The sequence below is a fragment of the Pleurodeles waltl genome, chromosome 3_1 (assembly GCF_031143425.1).
Source record: "Pleurodeles waltl isolate 20211129_DDA chromosome 3_1, aPleWal1.hap1.20221129, whole genome shotgun sequence".
Taxonomy (NCBI): domain Eukaryota; kingdom Metazoa; phylum Chordata; class Amphibia; order Caudata; family Salamandridae; genus Pleurodeles; species Pleurodeles waltl.
This window is the reverse complement of record NC_090440.1, coordinates 1,874,363,702-1,874,380,193: the sequence shown is the minus strand read 5'-3', so window position 1 is coordinate 1,874,380,193 and position 16,492 is coordinate 1,874,363,702. Positions and strand designations below refer to the sequence as shown.

General features: G+C 47.7%; 1 protein-coding gene across 4 annotated transcripts in view; it reads left to right on the top strand.

Annotated features, from left to right (window-relative positions):
• The window catches only part of CREB1 (cAMP responsive element binding protein 1), a 342,075-nt gene that overhangs the window by 153,948 nt on the left and 171,635 nt on the right, over window positions 1-16,492 (top strand). For all 4 annotated transcript variants that reach the window (XM_069225968.1, XM_069225967.1, XM_069225970.1 and 1 more), the window contains one exon: window positions 502-644. In XM_069225968.1, the coding sequence (XP_069082069.1) occupies window positions 502-644 (143 nt within the window). The remainder of the gene's footprint in view (window positions 1-501; window positions 645-16,492) is intronic.

Below are 16,492 nucleotides of genomic sequence, written 5' to 3'. Positions count from 1 at the left end.
TACATTTTTTTTATCCTTTACAATAAAACATCATTATTATCACAATAAAAATATATTTCTCATAGAACTGTAATATAAAACTATCAGTTGGTTCACCCCACCTTCTTCAGGACCAATTCATTAATTTATACACACATTTTTCATAAACTGAAAAATACAAGAAAACTGTCTTTAAAATGTTATAATATCTCCAGCTAAAGATCAGGCAACGGTCATATATGAATTACCCAATATTCTTCACTCCTGTCCTAATACTACCCTTTTCTTTCTTTAAAACATTCATCAATCTAATTTTGTCATTGACAATATGGCTTGTCAAAAATTATATCTTTAGAGAAATGTTTTATTTGTAATAAACTAACTTCTGTGCCAGTCCTAATATTTCTTTTAATTCAAATGTATAAATTCACCTAGTGTTAACTTAATGTTCCAGTTAACCACTATGATGATCACCCTTTTGTTATGTCAAGTCTCAAAATTTCTACTTCATTCACTTCTCAGAAAAATCTTGAATGACCTATCTTCAGATGTTCCAGGAGTGCCAAGAATTGAAGAAGAAAAATCAGAAGAGGAAGCATCAGCTCCTGCCATCACAACTGTAACTGTGCCTACTCCTATATATCAAACTAGCAGTGGGCAGTATAGTAAGTGATCTTCACCTTTTTTATGGGGGATGAAGAAATGGCATTAAGAAGTGAAGTAACCCAAACACAGCTATATCTTGATGTAGTTGGTAACACTGAAAGATGCTTTTTAAATAAAAATTGTTTTTTTTGTTTTTAGGCCTGACCCATCCATTGTTTTTTTAAAATGTCATTCATTTTTCTTCGAAGTACAGCGTGGAGCAATGGGTTGGTTGGCCATTTTGCTGTTGAGCACATTCACTTAGAATTTAGTCCACTTCAGTGGCAAGGCTGATTTGCCAACCTCTGCTTTCAGTTCAATATTTTTAAAATCCATTTTAATCAAAAAGAGTTTTCAGATGGCATTTTTTTACTTAATTTGTTTGGGAAACCTAGGTCACCGTTAGACAGTTCGAGTTTTTAGTTTTTGTATTATTTTTTGTTTTTTTCTGCGCATTTATTTATATTGCAATGATTTTGAAAAAAAAAAAATGAATGATAAAAACAAAAGTTGCTGGCTTGCCAAAGGTAGGTCTTCTTGATTTGTTCATAGAGCCCAAGAGGATAAGTAAACTGAATGTATATAATGTATTGTTCTTTCAACTAATCCCTTCAGTCACAGTGTTCTTAAATGTGTTTCATGAGTACCAGTTAGTATTCTGAAATAAAATAAATCAGTGTGAGGAAACCGGCTTTTTGCAGGTGTTGCCCCACCTTTTGCCCCTATTTTGTTTACAAGGCACTGGTGTAAAGGCTCTGAAATGCCCTCAGCCATGCTAACCAGGACTCAATACATGTTTTTTGACTCATATATATGGTTGATTTGCTTATACCCAATTGGCATAGCTCAACTTACTTAAGTCCCTAGCATATGGTACAAGAGGTCCGAGGGCCTGTGATTTAAGGCATCACTCGTAACATTCAGGACATTGTAACTTGCATGACTGGTATTAAAACATGTAATAACCCAGCAGCCTTGATTGAACGAGAGAGCAATCTATAATACTGCAAAATAGACATATATAATTAAATTTCTAACAACTGATACAAAGAAAAGAAATGTTGCAACACAGACAAGAGACCTCCTGCCACCATTAGATGAAAAACATTACCCAGTTGTAGGAAGTTGGCTCTGTATGTGCTATTTCAAAGTAAGGAATAGCATGCACAGAGTCCAAGGGTTCCCCTTAGAGGTAAAATAGTGGTAAAAATAGATAATACTAATGCTCTATTTTGTGGTAGTGTGGTCGAGCAGTAGGCTTATCCAAGGAGTAGTGTTAAGCATTTGTTGTACATACACATAGACAATAAATGAGGTACACACACTCAGAGACAAATCCAGCCAATAGGTTTTTGTATAGAAAAATATCTTTTCTTAGTTTATTTTAAGAACCACAGGTTCAAATTCTACATGTAATATCTCATTCGAAAGGTATTGCAGGTAAGTACTTCAGGAACTTTAAATCATAAAAATTGCATGTATACTTTTCAAGTTATTGACAAATAGCTGTTTCAAAAGTGGACACTTAGTGCAATTTTCACAGTTCCTAGGGGAGGTAAGTATTTGTTAGTTTTACCAGGTAAGTAAGACACTTACAGGGTTCAGTTCTTGGTCCAAGGTAGCCCACCGTTGGGGGTTCAGGGCAACCCCAAAGTCACCACACCAGCAGCTCAGGGCCGGTCAGGTGCAGAGTTCAAAGTGGTGCCCAAAACACATAGGCTAGAATGGAGAGAAGGGGGTGCCCCGGTTCCGGTCTGCTTGCAGGTAAGTACCCGCGTCTTCGGAGGGAAGACCAGGGGGGTTTTGTAGGGCACCGGGGGGGACCCAAGTCCACACAGAAATTTCACCCTCAGCAGCGCGGGGGCGGCCGGGTGCAGTGTAGAAACAAGCGTCGGGTTCGCAATGTTAGTCTATGAGAGATCTCGGGATCTCTTCAGCGCTGCAGGCAGGCAAGGGGGGGGTTCCTCGGGGAAACCTCCACTTGATCAAGGGAGAGGGACTCCTGGGGGTCACTCCTCCAGTGAAAGTCCGGTCCTTCAGGTCCTGGGGGCTGCGGGTGCAGGGTCTCTCCCAGGTGTCGGGACTTAGGATTCAAAGAGTCGCGGTCAGGGGAAGCCTCGGGATTCCCTCTGCAGGCGGCGCTGTGGGGGCTCAGGGGGGACAGGTTTTTGTACTCACAGTCTTAGAGTAGTCCTGGGGTCCCTCCTGAGGTGTTGGATCGCCACCAGCCGAGTCGGGGTCGCCGGGTGCAGTGTTGCAAGTCTCACGCTTCTTGCGGGGAGCTTGCAGGGTTCTTTAAAGCTGCTGGAAACAAAGTTGCAGCTTTTCTTGGAGCAGGTCCGCTGTCCTCGGGAGTTTCTTGTCTTTTCGAAGCAGGGGCAGTCCTCAGAGGATGTCGAGGTCGCTGGTCCCTTTGGAAGGCGTCGCTGGAGCAGGATCTTTGGAAGGCAGGAGACAGGCCGGTGAGTTTCTGGAGCCAAGGCAGTTGTCGTCTTCTGGTCTTCCTCTGCAGGGGTTTTCAGCTAGGCAGTCCTTCTTCTTGTAGTTGCAGGAATCTAATTTTCTAGGGTTCAGGGTAGCCCTTAAATACTAAATTTAAGGGCGTGTTTAGGTCTGGGGGGTTAGTAGCCAATGGCTACTAGCCCTGAGGGTGGGTACACCCTCTTTGTGCCTCCTCCCAAGGGGAGGGGGTCACAATCCTAACCCTATTGGGGGAATCCTCCATCTGCAAGATGGAGGATTTCTAAAAGTCAGAGTCACCTCAGCTCAGGACACCTTAGGGGCTGTCCTGACTGGCCAGTGACTCCTCCTTGTTTTTCTCATTATTTTCTCCGGCCTTGCCGCCAAAAGTGGGGCCTGGCCGGAGGGGGCGGGCAACTCCACTAGCTGGAGTGTCCTGCTGGGTTGGCACAAAGGAGGTGAGCCTTTGAGGCTCACCGCCAGGTGTGACAATTCCTGCCTGGGGGAGGTGTTAGCATCTCCACCCAGTGCAGGCTTTGTTACTGGCCTCAGAGTGACAAAGGCACTCTCCCCATGGGGCCAGCAACATGTCTCGGTTTGTGGCAGGCTGCTAAAACTAGTCAGCCTACACAGATAGTCGGTTAAGTTTCAGGGGGCACCTCTAAGGTGCCCTCTGGGGTGTATTTTACAATAAAATGTACACTGGCATCAGTGTGCATTTATTGTGCTGAGAAGTTTGATACCAAACTTCCCAGTTTTCAGTGTAGCCATTATGGTGCTGTGGAGTTCGTGTTTGACAAACTCCCAGACCATATACTCTTATGGCTACCCTGCACTTACAATGTCTAAGGTTTTGTTTAGACACTGTAGGGGTACCATGCTCATGCACTGGTACCCTCACCTATGGTATAGTGCACCCTGCCTTAGGGCTGTAAGGCCTGCTAGAGGGGTGTCTTACCTATACTGCATAGGCAGTGAGAGGCTGGCATGGCACCCTGAGGGGAGTGCCATGTCGACTTACTCGTTTTGTCCTCACTAGCACACACAAGCTGGCAAGCAGTGTGTCTGTGCTGAGTGAGAGGTCTCCAGGGTGGCATAAGACATGCTGCAGCCCTTAGAGACCTTCCTGGGCATCAGGGCCCCTGGTACTAGAAGTACCAGTTACAAGGGACTTATCTGGATGCCAGGGTCTGCCAATTGTGGATACAAAAGTACAGGTTAGGGAAAGAACACTGGTGCTGGGGCCTGGTTAGCAGGCCTCAGCACACTTTCAATTGTAAACATAGCATCAGCAAAGGCAAAAAGTCAGGGGGCAACCATGCCAAGGAGGCATTTCCTTACACAACCCCCCCCCCCCAAACGAAAGAGGATGAGACTAACCTTTCCCAAGAGAGTCTTCATTTTCTAAGTGGAAGAACCTGGAAAGGCCATCTGCATTGGCATGGGCAGTCCCAGGTCTGTGTTCCACTATAAAGTCCATTCCCTGTAGGGAGATGGACCACCTCAACAGTTTAGGATTTTCACCTTTCATTTGCATCAGCCATTTGAGAGGTCTGTGGTCAGTTTGAACTAGGAAGTGAGTCCCAAAGAGGTATGGTCTCAGCTTCTTCAGGGACCAAACCACAGCAAAGGCCTCCCTCTCAATGGCACTCCAACGCTGCTCCCTGGGGAGTAACCTCCTGCTAATGAAAGCAACAGGCTGGTCAAGGCCATCATCATTTGTTTGGGACAAAACTGCCCCTATCCCATGTTCAGAGGCATCAGTCTGCACAATGAACTGCTTAGAATAATCTGGAGCTTTTAGAACTGGTGCTGAGCACATTGCTTGTTTCAGGGTGTCAAAGGCCTGTTGGCATTCCACAGTCCAGTTCACTTTCTTGGGCATTTTCTTGGAGGTGAGTTCAGTGAGGGCTGTCACAATGGATCCATATCCCTTCACAAACCTCCTGTAATACCCAGTCAAGCCAAGGAATGCCCTGACTTGAGTCTGGGTTTTTGGAGCTACCCAGTCGAGAATAGTCTGGATCTTGGGTTGGAGTGGCTGAACTTGGCCTCCACCTACAAGGTGGCCCAAGTAAACCACAGTTCCCTGCCCTATCTGGCATTTGGATGCCTTGATAGAGAGGCCTGCAGATTGCAGAGCCTTCAAAACCTTCTTCAGGTGGACCAGGTGATCCTGCCAGGTGGAGCTAAAGACAGCAATATCATCAAGATAAGCTGTGCTAAAGGACTCCAAGCCAGCAAGGACTTGATTCACCAACCTTTGGAAGGTGGCAGGGGCATTCTTTAAACCAAAGGGCATAACAGTAAACTGATAATGCCCATCAGGTGTGGAGAATGCTGTTTTCTCTTTTGCTCCAGGTGCCATTTTTATTTGCCAGTACCCTGCTGTCAAGTCAAAGGTACTTAAGAATTTGGCAGCACCTAATTTATCTATGAGCTCATCAGCTCTTGGAATTGGATGAGCATCTGTCTTGGTGACAGAATTGAGTCCTCTGTAGTCCACACAAAACCTCATCTCTTTCTTTCCATCTTTGGTGTGAGGTTTGGGGACTAAGACCACTGGGCTAGCCCAGGGGCTGTCAGAGCGCTCAATTACTCCCAATTCCAGCATCTTGTGGACTTCCACCTTGATGCTTTCCTTAACATGGTCAGACTGTCTAAAGATTTTGTTTTTGACAGGCATGCTGTCTCCTGTGTCCACATCATGGGTACACAGGTGTGTCTGACCAGGGGTTAAGGAGAAGAGTTCAGGAAACTGTTGTAGGACTCTCCTACAATCAGCTTGCTGTTGGCCAGAGAGGGTGTCTGAGTAGATCACTCCATCTACTGTGCCATCTTTTGGGTCTGATGACAGAAGATCAGGGAGAGGTTCACTCTCTGCCTCCTGATCCTCATCTGTTACCATCAACAGATTCACATCAGCCCTGTCATGGAAGAGCTTAAGGCGGTTCACATGGATCACCCTCTTGGGGCTCCTGCTTGTGCCCAGGTCCACCAGGTAGGTGACCTGACTCTTCCTTTCTAGTACTGGGTAAGGGCCACTCCATTTGTCCTGGAGTGCCCTGGGAGCCACAGGCTCCAGAACCCAGACTTTCTGCCCTGGTTGGAACTCAACCAGTGCAGCCTTTTGGTCATACCAAAACTTCTGGAGCTGTTGGCTGGCCTCAAGGTTTTTGGTTGCCTTTTCCATGTACTCTGCCATTCTAGAGCAAAGGCCAAGTACATAGTCCACTATGTCTTGTTTAGGCTCATGGAGAGGTCTCTCCCAGCCTTCTTTAACAAGAGCAAGTGGTCCCCTTACAGGATGACCAAACAGAAGTTCAAAGGGTGAGAATCCTACTCCCTTCTGTGGCACCTCTCTGTAAGCGAAAAGCAGACATGGCAAGAGGACATCCCATCTCCTTTTGAGTTTTTCTGGGAGCCCCATGATCATGCCCTTTAATGTCTTGTTGAATCTCTCAACTAAGCCATTAGTTTGTGGATGGTATGGTGTAGTGAATTTATAAGTCACCCCACACTCATTCCACATGTGCTTTAGGTATGCTGACATGAAGTTGGTACCTCTGTCAGACACCACCTCCTTAGGGAAACCCACTCTGGTAAAGATACCAATGAGGGCCTTGGCTACTGCAGGGGCAGTAGTCGACCTAAGGGGAATAGCTTCAGGATACCTGGTAGCATGATCCACTACTACCAGGATATACATATTTCCTGAGGCTGTGGGAGGTTCCAGTGGACCAACTATGTCCACACCCACTCTTTCAAAGGGGACCCCCACCACTGGAAGTGGAATGAGGGGGGCCTTTGGGTGCCCACCTGTCTTACCACTGGCTTGACAGGTGGGGCAGGAGAGGCAAAACTCCTTAACCATGTTGGACATATTGGGCCAGTAGAAGTGGTTGACTAACCTCTCCCACGTCTTGGTTTGTCCCAAATGTCCAGCAAGGGGAATGTCATGGGCCAATGTTAGGATGAATCCTCTGAACAGCTGAGGCACTACCACTCTCCTAGTGGCACCAGGTTTGGGGTCTCTGGCCTCAGTGTACAGGAGTCCATCTTCCCAATAGACCCTATGTGTTCCATTGTTCTTGCCCTTGGACTCTTCAGCAGCTTGCTGCCTAAGGCCTTCAAGAGAGGGACAGGTTTCTTGTCCCTTACACAGCTCCTCCCTTGAGGGTCCCCCTGGGCCTAAGAGCTCAACCTGATAAGGTTCAAGCCCCAAAGGCTCAGTTCCCTCAGAGGGCAGAACTTCTTCCTGAGAAGAGAGTTTCCCTTTCTTTTGCTGTGTTGCAGTTGGTTTCCCAACTGACTTTCCTGTTCTCTTGGTAGGCTGGGCCATTCTTCCAGACTCCAGCTCTACTTGTTCACCCTGTGCCTTGCACTGTGCTCTTGTTTTCACACACACCAGTTCAGGGATACCCAGCATTGCTGCATGGGTTTTTAGTTCTACCTCAGCCCATGCTGAGGACTCCAGGTCATTTCCAAGCAGACAGTCCACTGGGATATTTGAGGAGACCACCACCTGTTTCAGGCCATTGACCCCTCCCCATTCTAAAGTAACCATTGCCATGGGATGTACTTTTCTCTGATTGTCAGCGTTGGTGACTGTGTAAGTTTTTCCAGTCAGGTATTGGCCAGGGGAAACCAGTTTCTCTGTCACCATGGTGACACTGGCACCTGTATCCCTCAGGCCCTCTATTCTAGTCCCATTAATTAAGAGTTGCTGTCTGTATTTTTGCATGTTAGGCGGCCAGACAGCTAGTGTGGCTAAATCCACCCCACCCTCAGAAACTAGAGTAGCTTCAGTGTGGACCCTGATTTGCTCTGGGCACACTGTTGATCCCACTTGGAGACTAGCCATACCAGTGTTACCTGGATGGGAGTTTGGAGTGGAACCTTTCTTGGGACAGGCCTTGTCTCCAGTTTGGTGTCCATGCTGTTTACAGCTATGACACCAGGCCTTTTTGGGATCAAAGTTTTTACCCTTGTACCCATTGTTTTGTGAAGAGGCTCTGGGCCCACCCTCCTGTGCATGTTTTTGGGGGCCTGTAGAAGACTCTTTACTATTTTTAGTTTTGGTTGTCTCATCACCCTTCCCCTGGGGAGTCTTTGTGACCCCTTTCTTTTGGTCACCCCCTGTTGAAGTCTTGGACACCCTTGTCTTGACCCAATGGTCCGCCTTCTTTCCCAATTCTTGGGGAGAAATTGGTCCTAGGTCTACCAGATGCTGATGCAGTTTGTCATTGAAACAATTACTCAATAGGTGTTCTTTCACAAATAAATTGTACAGCCCATCATAATTACTTACACCACTGCCTTGAATCCAACCATCTAGTGTTTTCACTGAGTAGTCTACAAAGTCAACCCAGGTCTGGCTCGAGGATTTTTGAGCCCCCCTGAATCTAATCCTATACTCCTCAGTGGAGAATCCAAAGCCCTCAATCAGGGTACCCTTCATGAGGTCATAAGATTCTGCATCTTGTCCAGAGAGTGTGAGGAGTCTATCCCTACACTTTCCTGTGAACATTTCCCAAAGGAGAGCACCCCAGTGAGATCTGTTCACTTTTCTGGTTACACAAGCCCTCTCAAAAGCTGTGAACCATTTGGTGATGTCATCACCATCTTCATATTTAGTTACAATCCCTTTAGGGATTTTCAACATGTCAGGAGAATCTCTGACCCTATTTATGTTGCTGCCACCATTGATGGGTCCTAGGCCCATCTCTTGTCTTTCCCTCTCTATGGCTAGGATCTGTCTTTCCAAAGCCAATCTTTTGGCCATCCTGGCTAACTGGATGTCCTCTTCACTGGGGCTATCCTCAGTGATTTCAGAGGTGTTGGTCTCTCCTGTGAGGGAACCAGCATCTCTGACTATTATTTTTGGAGTCAGGGTTTGAGGGACCCTGTTCTCCCTAGATAGGACTGGTAGGGGGGAATTTTCCTCCAAGTCACTATCCTCTTCCTCTGAGTTGCCACCCTCAGAGGGGTTGGCCTTTTCAAACTCTGCCAAAAGCTCCTGGAGCTGTATTTTGGTAGGTTTGGGGCCCATTGTTATTTTCTTTATTTTACAGAGTGACCTTAGCTCCCTCATCTTAAGATGGAGGTAAGGTGTGGTGTCGAGTTCCACCACAGTCACATCTGTGCTAGACATTTTGCTTCTAAAAGTTGGAATACTTTTTAAGAATCTACAACTGGTTCTAGAATCTAATTCAAACTTTTACAAACTTTTAAACTCTAAAAGAAATGCTAAACAGGATCTAACACAAGGCCCTAGCAGGTCTTTTAAGAATTTAGAAAACTTTTCAAATTGCAAAAATCAATTTCTAATGACAATTTTGGAATTTGTCGTGTGATCAGGTATTGGCTGAGTAGTCCAGCAAATGCAAAGTCTTGTACCCCACCGCTGATCCACCAATGTAGGAAGTTGGCTCTGTATGTGCTATTTCAAAGTAAGGAATAGCATGCACAGAGTCCAAGGGTTCCCCTTAGAGGTAAAATAGTGGTAAAAATAGATAATACTAATGCTCTATTTTGTGGTAGTGTGGTCGAGCAGTAGGCTTATCCAAGGAGTAGTGTTAAGCATTTGTTGTACATACACATAGACAATAAATGAGGTACACACACTCAGAGACAAATCCAGCCAATAGGTTTTTGTATAGAAAAATATCTTTTCTTAGTTTATTTTAAGAACCACAGGTTCAAATTCTACATGTAATATCTCATTCGAAAGGTATTGCAGGTAAGTACTTCAGGAACTTTAAATCATAAAAATTGCATGTATACTTTTCAAGTTATTGACAAATAGCTGTTTCAAAAGTGGACACTTAGTGCAATTTTCACAGTTCCTAGGGGAGGTAAGTATTTGTTAGTTTTACCAGGTAAGTAAGACACTTACAGGGTTCAGTTCTTGGTCCAAGGTAGCCCACCGTTGGGGGTTCAGGGCAACCCCAAAGTCACCACACCAGCAGCTCAGGGCCGGTCAGGTGCAGAGTTCAAAGTGGTGCCCAAAACACATAGGCTAGAATGGAGAGAAGGGGGTGCCCCGGTTCCGGTCTGCTTGCAGGTAAGTACCCGCGTCTTCGGAGGGCAGACCAGGGGGGTTTTGTAGGGCACCGGGGGGGACCCAAGTCCACACAGAAATTTCACCCTCAGCAGCGCGGGGGCGGCCGGGTGCAGTGTAGAAACAAGCGTCGGGTTCGCAATGTTAGTCTATGAGAGATCTCGGGATCTCTTCAGCGCTGCAGGCAGGCAAGGGGGGGGTTCCTCGGGGAAACCTCCACTTGATCAAGGGAGAGGGACTCCTGGGGGTCACTCCTCCAGTGAAAGTCCGGTCCTTCAGGTCCTGGGGGCTGCGGGTGCAGGGTCTCTCCCAGGTGTCGGGACTTAGGATTCAAAGAGTCGCGGTCAGGGGAAGCCTCGGGATTCCCTCTGCAGGCGGCGCTGTGGGGGCTCAGGGGGGACAGGTTTTTGTACTCACAGTCTTAGAGTAGTCCTGGGGTCCCTCCTGAGGTGTTGGATCGCCACCAGCCGAGTCGGGGTCGCCGGGTGCAGTGTTGCAAGTCTCACGCTTCTTGCGGGGAGCTTGCAGGGTTCTTTAAAGCTGCTGGAAACAAAGTTGCAGCTTTTCTTGGAGCAGGTCCGCTGTCCTCGGGAGTTTCTTGTCTTTTCGAAGCAGGGGCAGTCCTCAGAGGATGTCGAGGTCGCTGGTCCCTTTGGAAGGCGTCGCTGGAGCAGGATCTTTGGAAGGCAGGAGACAGGCCGGTGAGTTTCTGGAGCCAAGGCAGTTGTCGTCTTCTGGTCTTCCTCTGCAGGGGTTTTCAGCTAGGCAGTCCTTCTTCTTGTAGTTGCAGGAATCTAATTTTCTAGGGTTCAGGGTAGCCCTTAAATACTAAATTTAAGGGCGTGTTTAGGTCTGGGGGGTTAGTAGCCAATGGCTACTAGCCCTGAGGGTGGGTACACCCTCTTTGTGCCTCCTCCCAAGGGGAGGGGGTCACAATCCTAACCCTATTGGGGGAATCCTCCATCTGCAAGATGGAGGATTTCTAAAAGTCAGAGTCACCTCAGCTCAGGACACCTTAGGGGCTGTCCTGACTGGCCAGTGACTCCTCCTTGTTTTTCTCATTATTTTCTCCGGCCTTGCCGCCAAAAGTGGGGCCTGGCCGGAGGGGGCGGGCAACTCCACTAGCTGGAGTGTCCTGCTGGGTTGGCACAAAGGAGGTGAGCCTTTGAGGCTCACCGCCAGGTGTGACAATTCCTGCCTGGGGGAGGTGTTAGCATCTCCACCCAGTGCAGGCTTTGTTACTGGCCTCAGAGTGACAAAGGCACTCTCCCCATGGGGCCAGCAACATGTCTCGGTTTGTGGCAGGCTGCTAAAACTAGTCAGCCTACACAGATAGTCGGTTAAGTTTCAGGGGGCACCTCTAAGGTGCCCTCTGGGGTGTATTTTACAATAAAATGTACACTGGCATCAGTGTGCATTTATTGTGCTGAGAAGTTTGATACCAAACTTCCCAGTTTTCAGTGTAGCCATTATGGTGCTGTGGAGTTCGTGTTTGACAAACTCCCAGACCATATACTCTTATGGCTACCCTGCACTTACAATGTCTAAGGTTTTGTTTAGACACTGTAGGGGTACCATGCTCATGCACTGGTACCCTCACCTATGGTATAGTGCACCCTGCCTTAGGGCTGTAAGGCCTGCTAGAGGGGTGTCTTACCTATACTGCATAGGCAGTGAGAGGCTGGCATGGCACCCTGAGGGGAGTGCCATGTCGACTTACTCGTTTTGTCCTCACTAGCACACACAAGCTGGCAAGCAGTGTGTCTGTGCTGAGTGAGAGGTCTCCAGGGTGGCATAAGACATGCTGCAGCCCTTAGAGACCTTCCTGGGCATCAGGGCCCCTGGTACTAGAAGTACCAGTTACAAGGGACTTATCTGGATGCCAGGGTCTGCCAATTGTGGATACAAAAGTACAGGTTAGGGAAAGAACACTGGTGCTGGGGCCTGGTTAGCAGGCCTCAGCACACTTTCAATTGTAAACATAGCATCAGCAAAGGCAAAAAGTCAGGGGGCAACCATGCCAAGGAGGCATTTCCTTACACAACCCCCCCCCCAAACGAAAGAGGATGAGACTAACCTTTCCCAAGAGAGTCTTCATTTTCTAAGTGGAAGAACCTGGAAAGGCCATCTGCATTGGCATGGGCAGTCCCAGGTCTGTGTTCCACTATAAAGTCCATTCCCTGTAGGGAGATGGACCACCTCAACAGTTTAGGATTTTCACCTTTCATTTGCATCAGCCATTTGAGAGGTCTGTGGTCAGTTTGAACTAGGAAGTGAGTCCCAAAGAGGTATGGTCTCAGCTTCTTCAGGGACCAAACCACAGCAAAGGCCTCCCTCTCAATGGCACTCCAACGCTGCTCCCTGGGGAGTAACCTCCTGCTAATGAAAGCAACAGGCTGGTCAAGGCCATCATCATTTGTTTGGGACAAAACTGCCCCTATCCCATGTTCAGAGGCATCAGTCTGCACAATGAACTGCTTAGAATAATCTGGAGCTTTTAGAACTGGTGCTGAGCACATTGCTTGTTTCAGGGTGTCAAAGGCCTGTTGGCATTCCACAGTCCAGTTCACTTTCTTGGGCATTTTCTTGGAGGTGAGTTCAGTGAGGGCTGTCACAATGGATCCATATCCCTTCACAAACCTCCTGTAATACCCAGTCAAGCCAAGGAATGCCCTGACTTGAGTCTGGGTTTTTGGAGCTACCCAGTCCAGAATAGTCTGGATCTTGGGTTGGAGTGGCTGAACTTGGCCTCCACCTACAAGGTGGCCCAAGTAAACCACAGTTCCCTGCCCTATCTGGCATTTGGATGCCTTGATAGAGAGGCCTGCAGATTGCAGAGCCTTCAAAACCTTCTTCAGGTGGACCAGGTGATCCTGCCAGGTGGAGCTAAAGACAGCAATATCATCAAGATAAGCTGTGCTAAAGGACTCCAAGCCAGCAAGGACTTGATTCACCAACCTTTGGAAGGTGGCAGGGGCATTCTTTAAACCAAAGGGCATAACAGTAAACTGATAATGCCCATCAGGTGTGGAGAATGCTGTTTTCTCTTTTGCTCCAGGTGCCATTTTTATTTGCCAGTACCCTGCTGTCAAGTCAAAGGTACTTAAGAATTGGGCAGCACCTAATTTATCTATGAGCTCATCAGCTCTTGGAATTGGATGAGCATCTGTCTTGGTGACAGAATTGAGTCCTCTGTAGTCCACACAAAACCTCATCTCTTTCTTTCCATCTTTGGTGTGAGGTTTGGGGACTAAGACCACTGGGCTAGCCCAGGGGCTGTCAGAGCGCTCAATTACTCCCAATTCCAGCATCTTGTGGACTTCCACCTTGATGCTTTCCTTAACATGGTCAGACTGTCTAAAGATTTTGTTTTTGACAGGCATGCTGTCTCCTGTGTCCACATCATGGGTACACAGGTGTGTCTGACCAGGGGTTAAGGAGAAGAGTTCAGGAAACTGTTGTAGGACTCTCCTACAATCAGCTTGCTGTTGGCCAGAGAGGGTGTCTGAGTAGATCACTCCATCTACTGTGCCATCTTTTGGGTCTGATGACAGAAGATCAGGGAGAGGTTCACTCTCTGCCTCCTGATCCTCATCTGTTACCATCAACAGATTCACATCAGCCCTGTCATGGAAGAGCTTAAGGCGGTTCACATGGATCACCCTCTTGGGGCTCCTGCTTGTGCCCAGGTCCACCAGGTAGGTGACCTGACTCTTCCTTTCTAGTACTGGGTAAGGGCCACTCCATTTGTCCTGGAGTGCCCTGGGAGCCACAGGCTCCAGAACCCAGACTTTCTGCCCTGGTTGGAACTCAACCAGTGCAGCCTTTTGGTCATACCAAAACTTCTGGAGCTGTTGGCTGGCCTCAAGGTTTTTGGTTGCCTTTTCCATGTACTCTGCCATTCTAGAGCGAAGGCCAAGTACATAGTCCACTATGTCTTGTTTAGGCTCATGGAGAGGTCTCTCCCAGCCTTCTTTAACAAGAGCAAGTGGTCCCCTTACAGGATGACCAAACAGAAGTTCAAAGGGTGAGAATCCTACTCCCTTCTGTGGCACCTCTCTGTAAGCGAAAAGCAGACATGGCAAGAGGACATCCCATCTCCTTTTGAGTTTTTCTGGGAGCCCCATGATCATGCCCTTTAATGTCTTGTTGAATCTCTCAACTAAGCCATTAGTTTGTGGATGGTATGGTGTAGTGAATTTATAAGTCACCCCACACTCATTCCACATGTGCTTTAGGTATGCTGACATGAAGTTGGTACCTCTGTCAGACACCACCTCCTTAGGGAAACCCACTCTGGTAAAGATACCAATGAGGGCCTTGGCTACTGCAGGGGCAGTAGTCGACCTAAGGGGAATAGCTTCAGGATACCTGGTAGCATGATCCACTACTACCAGGATATACATATTTCCTGAGGCTGTGGGAGGTTCCAGTGGACCAACTATGTCCACACCCACTCTTTCAAAGGGGACCCCCACCACTGGAAGTGGAATGAGGGGGGCCTTTGGGTGCCCACCTGTCTTACCACTGGCTTGACAGGTGGGGCAGGAGAGGCAAAACTCCTTAACCATGTTGGACATATTGGGCCAGTAGAAGTGGTTGACTAACCTCTCCCACGTCTTGGTTTGTCCCAAATGTCCAGCAAGGGGAATGTCATGGGCCAATGTTAGGATGAATCCTCTGAACAGCTGAGGCACTACCACTCTCCTAGTGGCACCAGGTTTGGGGTCTCTGGCCTCAGTGTACAGGAGTCCATCTTCCCAATAGACCCTATGTGTTCCATTGTTCTTGCCCTTGGACTCTTCAGCAGCTTGCTGCCTAAGGCCTTCAAGAGAGGGACAGGTTTCTTGTCCCTTACACAGCTCCTCCCTTGAGGGTCCCCCTGGGCCTAAGAGCTCAACCTGATAAGGTTCAAGCCCCAAAGGCTCAGTTCCCTCAGAGGGCAGAACTTCTTCCTGAGAAGAGAGTTTCCCTTTCTTTTGCTGTGTTGCAGTTGGTTTCCCAACTGACTTTCCTGTTCTCTTGGTAGGCTGGGCCATTCTTCCAGACTCCAGCTCTACTTGTTCACCCTGTGCCTTGCACTGTGCTCTTGTTTTCACACACACCAGTTCAGGGATACCCAGCATTGCTGCATGGGTTTTTAGTTCTACCTCAGCCCATGCTGAGGACTCCAGGTCATTTCCAAGCAGACAGTCCACTGGGATATTTGAGGAGACCACCACCTGTTTCAGGCCATTGACCCCTCCCCATTCTAAAGTAACCATTGCCATGGGATGTACTTTTCTCTGATTGTCAGCGTTGGTGACTGTGTAAGTTTTTCCAGTCAGGTATTGGCCAGGGGAAACCAGTTTCTCTGTCACCATGGTGACACTGGCACCTGTATCCCTCAGGCCCTCTATTCTAGTCCCATTAATTAAGAGTTGCTGTCTGTATTTTTGCATGTTAGGCGGCCAGACAGCTAGTGTGGCTAAATCCACCCCACCCTCAGAAACTAGAGTAGCTTCAGTGTGGACCCTGATTTGCTCTGGGCACACTGTTGATCCCACTTGGAGACTAGCCATACCAGTGTTACCTGGATGGGAGTTTGGAGTGGAACCTTTCTTGGGACAGGCCTTGTCTCCAGTTTGGTGTCCATGCTGTTTACAGCTATGACACCAGGCCTTTTTGGGATCAAAGTTTTTACCCTTGTACCCATTGTTTTGTGAAGAGGCTCTGGGCCCACCCTCCTGTGCATGTTTTTGGGGGCCTGTAGAAGACTCTTTACTATTTTTAGTTTTGGTTGTCTCATCACCCTTCCCCTGGGGAGTCTTTGTGACCCCTTTCTTTTGGTCACCCCCTGTTGAAGTCTTGGACACCCTTGTCTTGACCCAATGGTCCACCTTCTTTCCCAATTCTTGGGGAGAAATTGGTCCTAGGTCTACCAGATGCTGATGCAGTTTGTCATTGAAACAATTACTCAATAGGTGTTCTTTCACAAATAAATTGTACAGCCCATCATAATTACTTACACCACTGCCTTGAATCCAACCATCTAGTGTTTTCACTGAGTAGTCTACAAAGTCAACCCAGGTCTGGCTCGAGGATTTTTGAGCCCCCCTGAATCTAATCCTATACTCCTCAGTGGAGAATCCAAAGCCCTCAATCAGGGTACCCTTCATGAGGTCATAAGATTCTGCATCTTGTCCAGAGAGTGTGAGGAGTCTATCCCTACACTTTCCTGTGAACATTTCCCAAAGGAGAGCACCCCAGTGAGATCTGTTCACTTTTCTGGTTACACAAGCCCTCTCAAAAGCTGTGAACCATTTGGTGATGTCATCACCATCTTCATATTTAGTTACAATCCCT